Source organism: Molothrus ater, chromosome 9 (genome assembly GCF_012460135.2).
Source record: "Molothrus ater isolate BHLD 08-10-18 breed brown headed cowbird chromosome 9, BPBGC_Mater_1.1, whole genome shotgun sequence".
Taxonomy (NCBI): domain Eukaryota; kingdom Metazoa; phylum Chordata; class Aves; order Passeriformes; family Icteridae; genus Molothrus; species Molothrus ater.
Window position 1 is genome coordinate 7,612,303 of NC_050486.2, and position 16,670 is coordinate 7,628,972.

The window sequence follows — 16,670 nt, forward strand, 5'->3', positions numbered from 1 at the left end:
AAAACTAATGGATTGGTTAGGAGCAAGCATCTGAGTAAATTTACAACTCCCAAGGTTAAATCTACTTGCAAGGCCTAAATATATTTATTAAAAAACAAAAAATTATTTCAAATTTAAATCTTAAGACCTAAAGACAGAGTCCATTCTAGTTCTATGTCAGCAAAGTCCACATGATGTTCAGCTGACTACAAATCAGTATCTGCTTTATGAATCATATATGGAAAAACGTGGGGGTTTAGCAGACCTTTACTAAACATAAACTGTAGAAAAGAATAACATGAATGCAGTTTCCCAGACTGCAGTCTCCCTTTCAGCAGTCAGACCAGACCTCATTATCTCCTGCAAAGGTTGAGGAAAAGGCTCCATAGCAATGGACTAACACATCCCACCTGAAGATCAAATCATAAGCCTAGAAAGGCCCTCAAAAGGTCATATAGCCCATTCCATCACCCTGATGTTATTTCTGACAATCATTTAGTTGCTTGTTTTTAAAGTCCTACCAAGTCACCTCCACAGCCCAAAGCAGCACCCCAGACACTGCCAAACCTTTCCCACATGGCATTATCCCTTGCCTTCAGGAACTGCTGCGTGCCTTGGGTTCACCCACTTCACTTCCTTCCTACCACCAAATCCCAGAGCAAAAATCACCAGCCTTGCTCAAGCCACTGCTAGTTCTGCAACATGGGGAAGGGTAATGACTGTCCCTCAGAGGAGACATTCCCTGAATCTGAGGCACATTAAGCAAGGAGAACCAATGCCATCAAAAGATTCAACATGTGACTACATAGTTACCAGCTATTAACTCAGCATTTGTGTGTTACTCAGGCTGCACAAACCAATGCAGCCCGTGCACTTCACTTTGCAATCATCTATAGAGGGATTTCATAGTCATGTGTTTTGTGTAGTATACCAGCATGTCCAAAACAAGTTTGAAAATAGAATAATTTTGGCACTGTGCTTCAGCATTTGACAATAAAGCAGGGAAGTGAGGTGAATCATGCTGCTTTAATACCAAATCTGAAATCCAAATGTCCAAGAGCATTTCCCATTATACACAAAAAATTTCCAGCACCTGAGTCCTTAAAGGCCCAAAGATCGTCATGTCTTTTGGATCTGTCCTTCCTGAAGACAAAACACTCTTGACCCACATCACCTAATGCTCCAGCATAGCAATTCTCAAATAATTATTTCAGGAATTAACACAATTGGTTATGCAGGACAGAAGATACATTTTTGTAACCATCTTTAATCAAAGAGTACAGAATTCTAACTGATCCTGAATGAGCATCCCCAAATCCTTAGCACATAACATAATGTCACAGGCAGACACAGCACTTTTTTTAGTGCTGACTTCTCACTGGCCACCTATGATGGAAGGGACCAAAATAGTCTGTAGTCATACCAGCAGCATCAGCAAGCACTTGACATCTTCATTAGAAACACACTGGAAATATTATTCTGGGTACTTGTAAGCATTAAAGATTATGTTAGTCCTTGATATCAAACCCAGAAAACAAGTACTCCAGCTGAAGTCAGAGCAAGCCACAATCCCCTACAGATGTCTTTGCCCCAAGCCCCATATCTCCTACCATGTACCTCAAAACAAAATAAATCTCTAAATTAAATAGTCATGGTATGTTCAAGCTGGGTGGAATACCTGCCAGACGTTCATGCCCTGGCATAATCTGTGAGACATGCTCATAAATTAAGGCCTGCTGTAATAATTCAGATGTATGTCAACAATGCATATTAAGGATTTTATCACTTCTTTTCTAGTTAAAGATTTCACATATACGTTCAACATTACACCTATCAATGGTATTAAGACAAATGAAAATCCTTCTAGATTTTTATTGCAAATTTACTCTGCATATTTTAATAATTGAATTTACAATCATTAACCAATATAGAAATCTCACTTAAAAAAAAATTGAAATAATATTTCCTTTATTTTTCTAGTAACTGGAGCAGCATGTTTGAGCTCTAAGAGCTGCTTCAGTTTTCAGGTTTTTGTACACTTTTGGTGGGTCTAGGTCTTTCTTTAATACTTATAAACGTGGTTTAAATCCTTTGAACACAATTCTTACCAACAGACTGGCTTTTTCCTGGGAATACCTGGCTGGATCAAGTCTCTCTGCTCACAAGTTTGGTTATGGCAATGTCATCAACAAGCATTTACACCACTTCAAGACAGACAACATCAACAGCCAGAAGTCTTGTCCCATTCTTCCTTCTCCATAGGTATAGAGGATTAGCATTTCCATTTTCAGTTATTATTAGGCTAGTTTGGAAAATCTGCCCTGAAGATCCCTCATAACAGCTCAAGTGTACCTTGAATTAAGAGCAGGAATGCCCAAAGGCCCTGCCAAAAGCAGTATTGTTTGCAGAAAGAACCAAAGCTGTCAAAGGTTGTTTGGGTTAAAAAAAGATTATCACACAGTCACAGCTGTTGGACACATGGCAATATCCACATGCTTTCTCCACACCATGGCCAGACCAACACAGGACATGGCAAATCAAATCCCAGGAGAATTTCACTGCAAAAGACAGCAGCACTATTTACAGGACTAGCATAAAACAAAGGGAAAAACTGGTTTTTCCAGCAGATTTATCAAAAATTAATTTATTCTTCATGTGTAGGGAAGTTAAGATGTGGTAAATAGCACAGATTATGGGGGGTCCAGGGGGCCCAAAACAGGCAGGCTCCAAACAAACTGCCCCTTGCCATAGCCTGACCAAATAGGAACAACTCTCAAGGCCTCATTAAATTAAGACATCAGGAAACACCAAAGTCTGAAGTAAAGATGCTTAATGCCTAAAACGCCTGTTTTTCTGTTTTCCAGAGAAAAAAGTAGTTTCCTTTAAGTAGTTCAAGAAATGTTCCCCACACTATTTTGGCAGAGTCAGTCTTAAAGGTTCCACACTCAAAATGAATTTCTCATTTTCTAACAGCTAGAGAGCAGCTCTCAGATAATTCAGCTGTACAACAAGCAGGGCCTGCAGACCCAAAACAGACAATGCATCAGAGGAGAGGATGGGGAGAAATAAAATAAAAATCAGCTTTACCCATACCACCATCAGACAAAGCAGAATACTGTTCAATGAGGCTGAGCACTAGAGGACACTTTCAGCACCAAAAACATGAAATAAAAAAAATGAGAGATAGACTGCTGATGTATTCAGGACATAGTAAGTACTTTCAGAAATATTATATTTGTTTTCCCTGAAGATGGAAGAGAATATTAATTCTAGCAGGACTCCTAAGTACCTCAAGGGTATCTCTGAGTGGAGCCCCATCAGTGAAATTCAGTTTGTCACCCACAGCTCTGTAACAAACCCAAGAGATTCAGACTCCTCAGCCTTCTGGTTCCTTATGATAATCCCTTGAGTGCAGAAGCCAGTGTGAATAATCCAAGAGAAGTCCGACTGGAATACAGAAAGAAGAGAAAGCACACCTAATGTCACTCCAAGAAGTTTATTCCACCCCAACTCACAGGATTACATTGATCTGAACAAGTACCTGCTGATTTAACTCAGAGCAATTTAAATACCCAGCTTCAGAACACTCTTTAAGCCACTTCCCCCTCATTTGGTCATCTGGGAAGTCCCCAAGTTCACAACGAAAACTTTGTCTTAAATTCAAATGGGAAGAGTGGCAGTGGGCAGACAAGTGTAGAAATGTGGCCCAAGGGCAGGACTTGGAGCAGGGCTGCACAAGTGGCAGCTAGTGATGGCTCCTGTACAGCTGTAATGCTTCCAGCAATGCCCTGCCCAGTGCAACCACTCAAGGGCTCAGCAGGCACACACAAACAAAGCCACCAGCCCTCCACCCTGGAATCATGAGAAATGATGGCCCAGAGTCCTCACGTCACTTCACAACAAACAATCTGTTATTCCTCTATTCTGTCCACAGCAGTTAGATGGAGAAATAAGATACCATATCCCTCCCTGAGCACAGGAAAACCTGTGTTTTCCCAAACACCACTGAAATCTATTACCTCCCTCATAATACATTAAAAAGTACAGAATCAAAGTATGCATCTCTGCTAATGATTTTAAGGGAAAAATCTGTGGGTTTATTCCCCTCCTGCCTGACAGCAGCTGTGCAGTTTTTCCAGTAAGATGAGGACAATCCTCAAGTTCAAAGTAATGAAAGCAACAACTAGTGTCCTCCCACATATATTCCTTACAAATTATAGCTTCATTCTTTAACTGCTCTTCTACCAGCCTGCTGCTATGAGTGAATCTCTGCTACTGTTGTGAAGATGAAGAACCCTTAAACCTCTACGATCCCCAGCAGCTCCTCATCCAACAAAATCAGATCCTACAGCAAATTATCCACTTTTCCCTCCCCAGTCACCATGCACTTGAACTGCAATTATTCTCCTTCTATACTCATTTTTGCTGGCTGAGCAGGGCAGGGAACATGCCAAGGCATTTATCCATCAAGTCACTGACTTCTCCCATCAACTCAACCTTTCTTTTTCCAATAGGAAATGTCCACAACAGCCAATGTGGCAAACTAAAAAAAGCAGGGAAGCTTCAGTTTCCAGATACATTGATTTAACAGATTTAAGTTGCTTAAATTAAAAGTTTGTGATACAATTCAGCTTATTTAGAGGCCAAATCATCTCACTGGACCAAGCTATGGTTACCTGTTATGACTTCTTAGGATAGAAGAAATGGATTTTACAAGTAGCCAGAATATCACAGTATACCTTACACTGACTCCTTAAATAAAACAGCTAATTCACCAAGAAAATGTACCTTCTTACCATGCACTGAAATGAAGAAACTGAGGAAAAAACCCCTCCAACGCCCATACTCAGGGACAAGGGCAGCCTTCTCAAAATGCTTTGGTGCCCTCCCTCATTAACACTTCAGACAAGCATCACCTGGTTTTACTGCCACACCAGAACTTTCTCTTTTCCAATAAAGATTCAAACTACATAGGAATATGCAGGTTAGAACAAGAACTAATTGCTACAGGAATCATCCCTGCCATCAAAAATAAATAAATAAATACAGCTGTAACTTTACTTACACTAACCTGCACTTCTAGGTCACTGGAGCACTGTGGTGCAAGTAACCTCACAGCAGAGCACAAAGAGAGTGCAGTAAGAGCATACACTGTGTTCTGCAGCAAGGGGAGACTCTCAGTCCAGACTGGAAATAGGGGTATGGTTTGTGGACAGTGAGACCAGGTACATTCTATAAGGATGATATTCTATCTATAGCTACAGCCATATTTTAGGAAACAGGACACTATTTACTGGGGTTGTGGGTCAGTGGGCACTTGATTGATAATGAGCACTATCACTCCAAGCAGCAGTCCCACCCCACTCTTAACCATTAGTGCTTCAATCCTGTTGCACACAGCTTCACCCTTTTTGTCAGCACATCTGTAGTAACACAATGGACGGGATCAGGAAACCAACTTGAACGAAACCCCATGGGTAAAAACCAAAACTAAAGCAGTTTTAACCTAGTGTGGTTCCCCAGTTCAGCTTCTTCAGATGTGGCCATAAACTCATAACTTTTGCCATCACATCAGGGGTGAGGGAGAGTGAGAAACTTCATCAAGAGCTGTTCAAGTTTAAAACCCACCTTTGTATGGCCAAGCTTTTGCCAAGTGCTAAGCAAGTCACGTTCTCTGGTTACTGCAGCCCTCTTCTCCCTGGCACATGTTCACCTTCCTGCCAGCCCCTCCAGCAGGAAAATATGCCCAGCACCTGCAAACCTGCACAGGCACTGCCATCCCTGCTGCTACCTCCCTATGGAGGAGCATGCCCAAATCCCAGCACAGAGACCAGCACACCACAGCTCAGGGGAAGTTCTGGAAGTGCTGCTTTACCCCTGGGCTCTGCCTGCTTCTCTCTCACCAGGCACATTCATTTGGATCACCCAGACATAATCACCTAACCAGCTAACTTTCACAAACTTATAATGGCAGCAACCAACTTCAGGACATTTCAACTTGTTTCCTTAGGAATCTAGGTTTAAAAAACAAAAAATTATCACAGGTGTGACAGTGACTTTAGCACAAGTTGTCCCTGAGTGACAGGAGGATGCTCAATAATTTGGATGCCCATGATAGGAAAAAGGGAACAAGTAATTGCTGCCCAGACACCTGAGGAGTATGGTGTGAGTCTTGGGGCTCTCAGCAAGATGTATTTCCTTCAGCAGAAAGCTCAGTGGGGAATTGCCTGACACTTTTTTGATTGTGATTCTTTTCGCTTCATAGGTCACCACAAAAAGCTTGTTGATCCTAAGTAAATAGCAGCCATCGTCAATCTTTGCCTTTTAAAATCATTATTCTCACCCTCAAAGAAGAATAAGAAGTGTTGCTCATATTAAATATTGGCAGAAATTCTAGTTATCAAATGGTGGAAACATCTTATATAGAGAAAAAAAAGACAAAACTAGAAGGGAGACTTTATGCTCCCCAAAGAAAACATCAATGAGGTGTTTCCTGGAAGGCCAAAGCAGACCCCAAAGAAAAACATCAATGAGGTGTCTCCTGGAAGGCCAAAGCAGACCCCACTACATCTTGCTTAAAATTCAAGAGTAAACACTGTATGCAAGTAGCATTAATCATTTCAGAAAACAAAAAGCTGGAGGGAATACTTTCCAAGACTGATTTGGTCATGTTCAGATACCAAGACAAATCAAGAAAGCTGTGGAACAACTGGAGCAGGGCCTCCAGAGCAGTCAGGGCTGGAGCACTTGCATTTGGGACTGGAGGAGAGGCTGTGGAGCCAGGCTAGGTCAGTGTGAGGCAGGGAAGGCTCCAGGGCACCCACAGCTGCCACATGCCTCCAGGAAGGGGACTGAGAACATAGATCCAGCTCTCCATGTGGGAGCACAAGAGACAATGGGCATAAGATAAAACAGGAGAGGTTCAGACTGGATGTACAGAAAATCTTTTCCATCACAAGGATATTCAAGCTGCCCCAAAAGGCTGAAATGTCTCCATCCCTGGAGGTTTTCAAGCCCAGGGCACTTGGTCTGAGCCCAGAGCTGTCCCTGCTGCAAGCAGGAGGCTGGACAGGAGCCTCCTGAGGCCTCTCCTCCAGCCTTGTGACCCTGCCAACTCCAGAAGTCCATTGCAAGGACACAGGGTTCTCTATTAAGAGGTTACATTTACTAACTTTTTCCTTCATATACTCCCAAGATAATTAAATAACTGCCTTAGCCTTGGTGAGACTCATTCAAGCAGTATTCTGGTTGGTGCCTTTCCAGCACAGACAAGCATCACCTCTGCATCATTCTGACCAGGAATCAGTACCAGAACATGCTCACACACAGACTGCAATTACCTCTGCTCTAGCCTCCTCCTTCAACAGAGCAGAAACTCTGCAAAGAGGTGTGTCACAGGCTGGCAGACAGCAAAGGAGTAACCATGAAGAGACACAGCAGATGCACAAGTTAATGGAGCTACTGATGAGTCTTCAAAAAAGAGACCCACAATTTGAATTATTAAAGCAGTCAAACCTTTAATGAATTTGGTTATAGCCTCATCATAAGGCTACAGGAAACTACCTACTGGTTCATCAGCACTGGAATTTCTAAGCAGTGTTCAAGCCCTGTAATTCAAGCACTTTTTATTCTACATTTGTGCTTGTGCTAAAAGCCACAGTTCACCAGAGCAATGCCCCATTTAACTGGTAACTAAGCTCACATCTTTTTGAAATGTAGTTGAGACAATCATTTGTCAAACTGCTAAACTTTTGAATCCTAGTTAACTCCTTTTTGAACATTAACACATAAAATTGGCATTGAAGATCATTTCTCTGAAGTGAATAAACATGGACTAAAGCTCAACACTGGCTTATAAAATGGATGTGCTCACAAGTTTCTGTGCTATTGTGTCAGAAATCCTATCAGTGATATTTTGCTTAAAAGTGACTTTTTATATCTAGCAGGATACATGAAATGTCTAGTTTGAAATAAGTGCCCTGTGAGATTAATTTGATTTCTGGGGAGTACTTGTAGATTCCCCAAGCAGCACAAATAGCATGGATACAAATTTTCAGCCAGTGGCAATGAACAGATTCACCTGAACAGGGAGACTTGAACAATGTCCCTGTTTCCTAAAATATCTTTTAGGTTCTTGTCTCCTAAAAGAACCCTCTGAAAGGTCTACTCACCTTACCAGATGCAGTGCAAGTCTTTGAGAAGTGACTCAAACAATGACTCCAGTGAACTATGTAGGAAACTAGATGGGAGAGAATATACTCCAATACCCTTGACAGATGACTTTGAAAAGGATAAAACTGGAAAGCAAAAATCCCAAAAATCTATTGCAACATAGGAAGATGACTTAAAAACAGACTTTCCTGCAACTTTTCAAAGACTCAGTACACGAAGCCTGACCTTATTTGCTCTTCCTGGAAGACTTCTGTAGGGGGCTCATGTGTTCCTCAGTTCTCACAGGTTGATTGAAGGAGCACAGTCCTTCAAGGATAGCATTTTAAAATAGCTGATTCACACACATATAGAAAGCAAGAATCCAGAAGTGGAAAAGTTAAGGTAGTCCAGCTAAAGGTCCATTCTTCCCCACTCATCATTTCAACAGCTTGATTCTTGCAGAGTCATTATTTCACTAGGCATTCAATCATTACATGTTCACCTTAGAAATCTGTCTAAAATCCAAATACACAGAAAAACGATTTCTTGCAGAAACTTTTCTGTCCCTCCTTAGTGTTAAGACAATGAAGACAGCACAGACTGCTTGCCTCATGTCTTCATTTGGCACAACATTTTGCTAAGCTGCCCTCTCACATTGTTACACTTTGGCCTATCCCTTCCTCATTACAGTTGGATTGAGCCTGTCCTGCCTCAGTAAAAAGGAGCATGCCCTCCTCCTTTAGACAGAGGACTAACAGAACTGGCTCTGAGAGTCTGAGGCACAATTCCCAGTTCCCTTTATGAGCTTGGGCTGCAGTAATCTGCAGCTGCATTTCTGCCCTATGCAAATCAAACAATTTAAATGTACATTCTGTGGATGCAAAAAGCCTTTCACAGCTTTTCAAGGAAACCTTCCCCAAGCACACCTTCTGCAGAGAGAACAAACCCAAATGGTCCTCAGAGGCAGAAGGAAGGTGATGAAAAGTTTAGAAGGGGGACTGTCCTGTTTTAGGAAGAGATGAGGCTCTTGGTGACAGAGACACTGACAGTAACACATTAGTTATGTGCACACACTCCAGTCCTGTTGCTTTGGCACAACATAAACAAAGCAGCCAGGAAAAAGCAGGAACAACCCAGGATGAGCTGAAGTGTGAGAGGAACAAAGAGAGGAGAAACTGGTGATTCCTGCCCACAGCTTGCAGGAAGGATTTCCAGCTTGGCACAGCAAAGTACTATGGAAGAGCCTGGTGGTGCAGGAAGGTGACAGGAGCAGGGACATGTGTAACATGGTACAGCCTCCCACAGCCCAAAGGACACGTGCACTCACAGGAGGGAACACGGAGCCAGATGTCACAGTATTATTAAGACATGTCCTACAATAAAAAAGCAAGTCTTTTGCTGATAGAAGAGTGCTAATAATAAAACATTTAAAAGCTTTGTCATGATGTAAGAGGAAAGAAAGAAGGAAGAAGTTTCATGACAGCATAGGTATACTCATCTGGAAGAGCAAAAGGTCATAAATTCACTATTAAATAAAAAAAAATTACATTTTTTTCTTTTTTGAAGAAATCAACCTGAGGTAGGATCTGGGATAACAGAAGGAAGCAGAGGTAAAAGACAAGATGAGGAAGAAGGGAGGAATTTGGAGAGCCAGCAAGGAGAGACTGTCAAAGTGTTTCAGAACTCTGTATAGAAAATGCTTTAGAAATGTAAAATCCTCATTGGATTCACTCCTTCTAAATCCCTCCCAAGCCCTGAACTCCTCAGTAGGAACGTGCATGCCCTTTTGGCATACCTACTCCTTTTCCATGAGGTGTTCTGGAAGCATCAAGGGTGACACAACACGATCACGAACCTGGACAGTGAGTACTTTACAGCTGCTGAAAAGCCATTTGTAGCTCACGACGCTGCTCTCCAAAGCCACTAGAGAACCACTAGAGAACGAGCATTTGGGTGTAAATTCACCCCAGAGCCTATCAAAGTTCTGCTCGTATCACCGTGAGCTATCTCGTGCTCTCGACTTGAGGGACTGGGGAACGGTTCAGTTTGAAAGCACAGCCCTGGCAGCCTCACTCCTCTCCCAAGCCCTCCGCTGCCCGTGCCCGGCACAGACCGGCTGTGCCAGCCGTGACTGAGGACTTCCAGCTGATGGCGAAGGCTGAGACACGACTCCAGCTACTCCCGTTCTCCCAGAGCACCTCCCGGGGCTGCGAGCGCTGCTCCCGCTCCGCAGCCGGGGTCAAACCTGGGTTCGCTCCGCAGCGCTGGGTTACCGGGCCACCCCCTCGGAAAGCGATGGGGAATTCCGCCAGGGAAGCCGCTGGACTCTCCCACCCTCCCCGCGGCTCCACGGCACCGGCGTGACCTTGCTGGGGAGCCCTGGGCCATGCGGCAGCCGAGCCCGGCCGCCCGCGGGGCTCGGGAGCGCGGGGGCCGGGTCCCGCACACCGGCCCGGGCACGGCCCAGCGCCCCTCAGAGCCGCTGCGAGGCCCGAGGGCTCCGGGTCCGCCCTCTCCCCGCCGTTCCCGGGCCGCCCGGCCGCGGCCTCGCCTGCCCGCCGCGCCCCGGAGAGACTCACCGGAGATACTGCGCGCACAGCAGGCTCATCCTCCGCCGCTCGCCGCCCGTCCCGCCGCGGCTCTCACAGCCCGGGCCGGCCCGCCGCCCCCGCGCCACCGCCGCCGCCGCCTCCCGCCGCCGCCATCTTCCCGTGCAGGGCCCGCGGGGAGGAAGAGGTGGGGTGTTCCCGCTCTGCGCTCCGGCCGGGCAGGCCCGCCCGCGCCCCGCCGGCCCCGCCGCTCCGGCCCCTCAGCGGCCCGGGCAGCCCCGGCTCCGCCGCTCCGGCACCGGCGGCGTCCGCTCGCCGCTCGCCCGCCCCGCCGAGCCGCTGCGGCCCTCCCGCCGCGCCGGCCGCGCTTCCGGGCCGGACCCCGCCCCCGCCGGCACTTCCGGCGGCGCCACCGGCAAACCCTTCCCCCGCCCGCTGCCATGGCAACCGAGGGGGCGGTGGGGCGTCGCCATGGCAACCGCGGCGCATCCCGGGGCCTGCATCCGCCGCCCGAGCCGCGCCGCCACCGCCGGCTTTGTCACCGCTCCCCTCGACCCTCGGAGGGGCCGCTCACAGGGAGGCCCTTGGGGCTAGCGGGGGCCCCGCCACAGAATTACAGGAACACAGAACGGGGCAGGTTGGAAGGGATCACAGTGGGTCATTGGGTCCCCCCTCTCTGCTCAAGCAGGGTCATCCCAGAGCACATGGCACAGGATTGTGTCCTGACAGGTCTGGAATATCTCCAAGTGAGAGACTCCACAGCCTCTCTGGTCTCTGTTCCAGTGCTTGGTCACTGCACAGGAAAGAAGTTCTTGGTCATGGTGGAACTTCTTGGGCATCCATTTCTGCCCATGGTCCCTTGTCCCATTGCTGGGCCCCAGGGAGCAGAGCCTGGTCCTTGCTCTGAGCCCTCCCTGCAGGCAGGGACACAGGGGGATGAGGGCCCCTCTCAGCTGGGTCTGCTCTGGAGGCTGAACAGCCACAGGTCCCTCGAGAGAGCTGCTCCACGCCCTTCCTCATCTCCTCAGCCTCCTCTGGCCCTGCTCCAGGAGCTTCAGGTCTCTCCTGTCTTGAGACAATTAGGTCACACTGAAGTTTATTTTCTCCAGGCTGAACAACCCCAATTCTTCCAGCCTTTCCTCATAACAAAGCTGTTCCATCCCTCTGATCATCTTGGTAGCCTTGTCTGGACTCACTCCAGCAGCTCCATGTTCTTCCTGTGCTGGGACTCTGGAGCTGGACATAGCTCCCCTCAGCACGGAGTCAGGACCTGGGCACATCAGGCAGTAACCTTGCACCTGGGTGCAACATTCTATCACTGCTCAATATTTACAGTATTTCCACTACTTATCCCATGTGGTCCCACCTCCCATGCTGACTTGATTTGTGCTCCAATTTTTTTTTTTTTTCATGGCAGGAAAAATCCCACTGAGTTCAGTGCCCATTCGAGCAAATGAGCCAGCCTGAAGAAATGAGGCAGAGGAAAATTTGGGATCAGATGAGCACAAGGTGTCTGGCTAATAAAAGTTGTGTCATTTGAGTTTGTAAGTGACCTGAGGACAAAATGAAAGATCATGTTTCAAAAATAAGTCCCCCACATTTTTTTCAGGTTGAAAATATATATTGAAAATATATTCAGGTGTGGATATTTTCATGGACAGAGGTGGCAGTGGACTGTCCTCTGTCTCTGTGCCAAACTTTGGCTTTTATGTCATTGAGACATCAAATTCTCCTGCTGCTCAGCATGAAAACCTGGGATCAAGCAAAGATGAGTGAGCAGCTCAACAGCTGAATGATGAAACATCAAATTCTCTGCAGCTTTGGTGATTATTTCAATCTAAATGTTGTGATGTGGGGAATTAGCACTCAACAGCATTCAAAAGAAGAAACAAAGCATGAAGATACCTAAACAATCTAATTTTGTCCTCTATTCTTCCTGATTGGTAATGTTATCATGAGTAAAGTGTATTTGTTATCATCCCAGATTATCCTACTTAGATTTTGAATTGTTAGTGACAAAAGCCTCATCTTACCCTAATAATAATCTCTTTTCCCCAAATATAACCTTTATGTAAAACTTCAGGAATTTCAACTGTGTAGAGGTTTGTTAAGCCTTCATTATTTCCTTGCAAATATCACCCAGAAGAAAGAAAAAATTATAAAATAGGCCTCATTTCTTAGAGAAATTCCTTCTAATCCTCATAACTCATAAAGTAACAAATTTCCTTTTAATTTTTTGAGAATAAGTGCTGCACATTCTGAGCAGAAGTACCCTTTCACACTGACTAAAAGCTAGCTCACTTTTGGAAGGGAAAGAGCAAGCAGCCATTCCCAGGGATCCATGCTGAGTGCCTCAGCCTCACTGCCCATCCCAGGAACCCAGCCACAATCCCACCTGCACAGACTGATCCAAGCTGTAACCTCAGAAACATTAAGAGGGCTGCCAAGATAATTGCACCTGTGGCCAGCTGGTGTTGCTGAGCGTGGGCAAGAGAGAAGCTGGTTCCCAGGCTGACCTTCCCCAGGAGATTGCCTCAAATGTCAGGCCAGTGTCCCAGAAACACTGCACAGCACTTGGGGTCAGTTCACAGTCCTCAGCCTCTATAGATCTCCAGCTTTATCTCATGGCACCCTTGGGCATCTTCTTCCAGTGCGTGATGAACCAAGCCCTGAGAAACCAAGCCCTGAGAAGAGCTCCCCAGGCTACTCATAATTTTTCAAACCTCAGTTTTAAGTCATGTCTTTCACTGGCTGCTTTTCAGCCTTGTTTACTCCCTCTCTGTTTGAATGTCTGCTCCTACAAAGGGTCATCCAAAATGGAAGATTCCTCCCTTTGGGCCAGGCTGTCCCACCCCATGTGGCCTCAGACCTGGTCACTGTGGGTTTGGCAGCTCCCTCCATCTCAACAAGGCTCCCAGCATAGCAGCTACTCCCAAGTGCTTCCATTTATTGTCCTATGCTGCTGTTCCATGAGCAACTGGGTCAGCTTGGCCTGCCTGGCCTGGCCCAATCTGCCAGCTCAGTCTGGCTTCTTTATATTTGCAAATCCTTTCCCTCCCGTGGGCTGGGCTTGCAAGCCTGAGTTTTGGCTAGATACATTCAGATTGTATCTCAAAAATGGGTATAAACTAAAAATCTGCCTTTGTGGGAACCAGGGGTTTTATTCCAACTGGGCTATCAGGTGAGCACTCCCTTATTCAAGATTTTTTGCTTCTTCTCAAGGAAACGCCTCTTTCTTTTTTTTTTTTTTTCTTTTCAAGTGCATTGTTGCATTACAAAAATTTCTTAGAGTCATAGGGCTATCATGTGGGGAGCAGAACTGAATGTGCTTCTCAACCCTCATCAGAAAAGGCTCCAAAATGTGCCAGGATGGGTTCACAAATGGTTTAAGCCCCTCTAATTGTCCTTTTCTCTGATAGATTTGAGTTCTTTCGAAGAGTTTGCAGACTGTTAGTTTAAAAGCCTTAAGCTGCAAAGTTTCTCTTCCTGCTCCCAAGAGGAGGGACAAGGTGAGAGGCAGTGCAGGGAGCACTGAGGGGTCCCCATCCCTCACCCCATGAACACAGCCATGACCTTCCTGCCTTCTGCTGCACGGCCCCCTGCTCTTGAGGCCTGGCTGTGCAGATGGTGAAGAGCTGGACAAATCCATGTGCAGAAATACCCTTGGTGTGAGCCTCAGGCCATGTTCCAGGTGTGCTTAACAGGTCTCAAGTCCCATAGACAATGATTTTGCAGTGCTGATATGAGCTCCCTGTGTAGGCAGATCCCTGTGTTTGTCCATGCTGCTGTCTCCCTCAGGGAATAAACCCCAGCTAATCATCCTTCTGCCCCCTCTGTGTCCTGCTGTGCCAGCTCTGCAGGTGGCAGATGGCTGCTTGCCACCATGGGCTGGGCTGGAGCTCAAATCCACTGGGGGTCTCGGGGTGCTCCAGCACTGCACAACAACCCCAGGGAGGCTGGCAGGGAACATGTGGCTCCTGCAGCTGGGGCTGCTGTCTTCAGCCACGGGAAACCTGCACCTACGTGTTCAGGGAAAGCAGCAAGTGAAAGAAAATACACGCTGGGTTAGGAAACACTGAGGGGGAAAAGGTGAAATAACCAGTGCACAGCCTTGCAGGCATCGCTCCCGCACCAAAACCTGCTGCTGCTCCCCAGCCGTCAGCGTTGCTAAGTGACAGCTGATTTACCACATCACTCACCATCCAGCAGGAAAGCCAGGGAAGAGCTACAGACTCTGCCAGAGGCTGCTCAGACCTCATCCTCACATGGCCTGGCAGTGCTGGGTTCCACCTTGTCCCCACCATGGCCAGGCAGTGTGTAACCTACGTCTGGACAGGTGATCTTGATCTTTCAGTGGTGTTTAAGGTCAAACTCTCAGTGTGAAAAAAAGCAGGCAGAGAGATTCAGCTGCATGGCAGGAGCTGTCAGGAGCAGTGGGATGTGTTTGGCATCACCAGGCAGTGGGAGAATTTGGCCACCAGCAGTTTTGTCCACTTGTGCCTTCTGCAACAGCAGCACTTAATGCTCCTACAGCTGCAGGTTGTATAAGCTGCAGAAGGGAAAACATGCTCCCCTGCAAAATTTCCCATGCAAAATTGGCAGGGAATGGGGTCAGGATTAATAAAAAAAATCAGCTGTCTCACCTCAACTTCAGCCTCTTCTATTTAAAAGGAACCAGTGAAGAATCTTCTCATAAAGGGCACACCCCCATATTTCATATCAGGGCAGTTGTACCTCCTCCAAGGGAAGGGGGTAGGACACCATCCTGAGTGGGAAAGTGCAGGAGACGAACAGTGATTTCCTAGGTTCATTCCCTAGTGGTCTTGCTCCTTCATATCACTCAGGCTGATGAGTATCCCAGCACCTGGCTGAGCTGGGAGGGAAAAAATTTTCGAGCAAAAGACTGTTAATAATTAATCTTAGCAGGACATGGAGAAACACAGCACAGTGCTGTGGGTAGGGCTAAAAGCCTCTGCCATGAAAAGGCAGAAATTAATGTCTGGGGAGTGTCCTCTTAAGGACAGAGGAGGAAGACAGATGAAGGTAGCAAGGGAGACCTGTTGGTGGCAAAAAACTCCCTGCTGAGAGAAAAATCTGTATGTAGGAGCCAGAGATAAGGCAGGAGAGCCTTCAGGAAGGGGCTGAAGGCAGCTGCATGCAGCTCTTAGTGGCTGCAGGCAGAGAGGGCTCTGCTGACTCTTGCTCAGGGCAAGGAGCTTCTTTAGTGAAGAACAACAATGCTGCAGTCCTACAAATGAGACATTTAGAGAATTAGACAGCTGGGTAGTCTGGTACTAGTTTGCCTTGCAGTAAAGTCTGGTTTTTGGTGACTGCATAGCATCTATTTAATGTTGGTCTCTTTCAGGCAATGAAATTGATGTGTTGGGTGAAGCTGAAGCCCCACAAGTTATTTTCCCTAATGGGCTGCAGCAATGTTGTGCTGGGGCTGGAGCAGCTGGGAGACCTATGCAGGGACTGCCTGAGCAGCAGGGGGAACACATGTTGCTGCTCATGAGCACTGACTTGTGCAGATCACAGAATCAGTTAAGCTGGAAAAGACCTCTGAGGCCATCAAGTCCAATCTATGACTAATTACCACCTTGTCAGCTACATCATGGCATTGAGTGCCACGTCCAGCCTTTCCTTATGTATCTCCAGGGACAGAGACTCCACCACCTCTCTGGGCAGCCCATTCCAATGTCTAATCACCCTTTCTGTGAAGAAATTCCTCCTGATGTCTGTCGGCCTGGGACTATGTCTCCTTGTCCTGTCGCTGGTTGCCTGGAGAAAACACTGACCCCCCAAGGGGTTGCACCCTTTTTTTAGGGAGTTGTAGGCCATGATAAGGTCACCCTTCAGCCTCCTCATCTGCAGGCTGAACCTCCCGTTCCATCTCCTCAGTCCTGGGGATGCCGGCGTGTCCCTGCCGCGCCCCTGTGGCTGTGAGCGCACACAGAGCGGGTGCGTGCCCATCTCTGTGTGTGTGCCGGG

General features: G+C 46.7%; 1 protein-coding gene across 8 annotated transcripts in view; it reads right to left on the minus strand.

Annotated features, from left to right (window-relative positions):
- SMG7 (SMG7 nonsense mediated mRNA decay factor) overlaps positions 1-16,670 on the minus strand; it is a 56,529-nt gene that overhangs the window by 39,234 nt on the left and 625 nt on the right. For 7 of the 8 annotated variants that reach the window (XM_036388048.2, XM_036388046.2, XM_036388050.2 and 4 more), the window contains exon 1: positions 10,710-10,807. The exons of the other annotated variant lie outside the window; for it this stretch is intronic. In XM_036388048.2, the coding sequence (XP_036243941.1) occupies positions 10,710-10,738 (29 nt within the window). In that variant the 5' untranslated portion in view covers positions 10,739-10,807. Of the gene's footprint in view, positions 1-10,709; positions 10,808-16,670 lie in introns of those variants that run through there. 8 annotated transcript variants of the gene reach the window in all.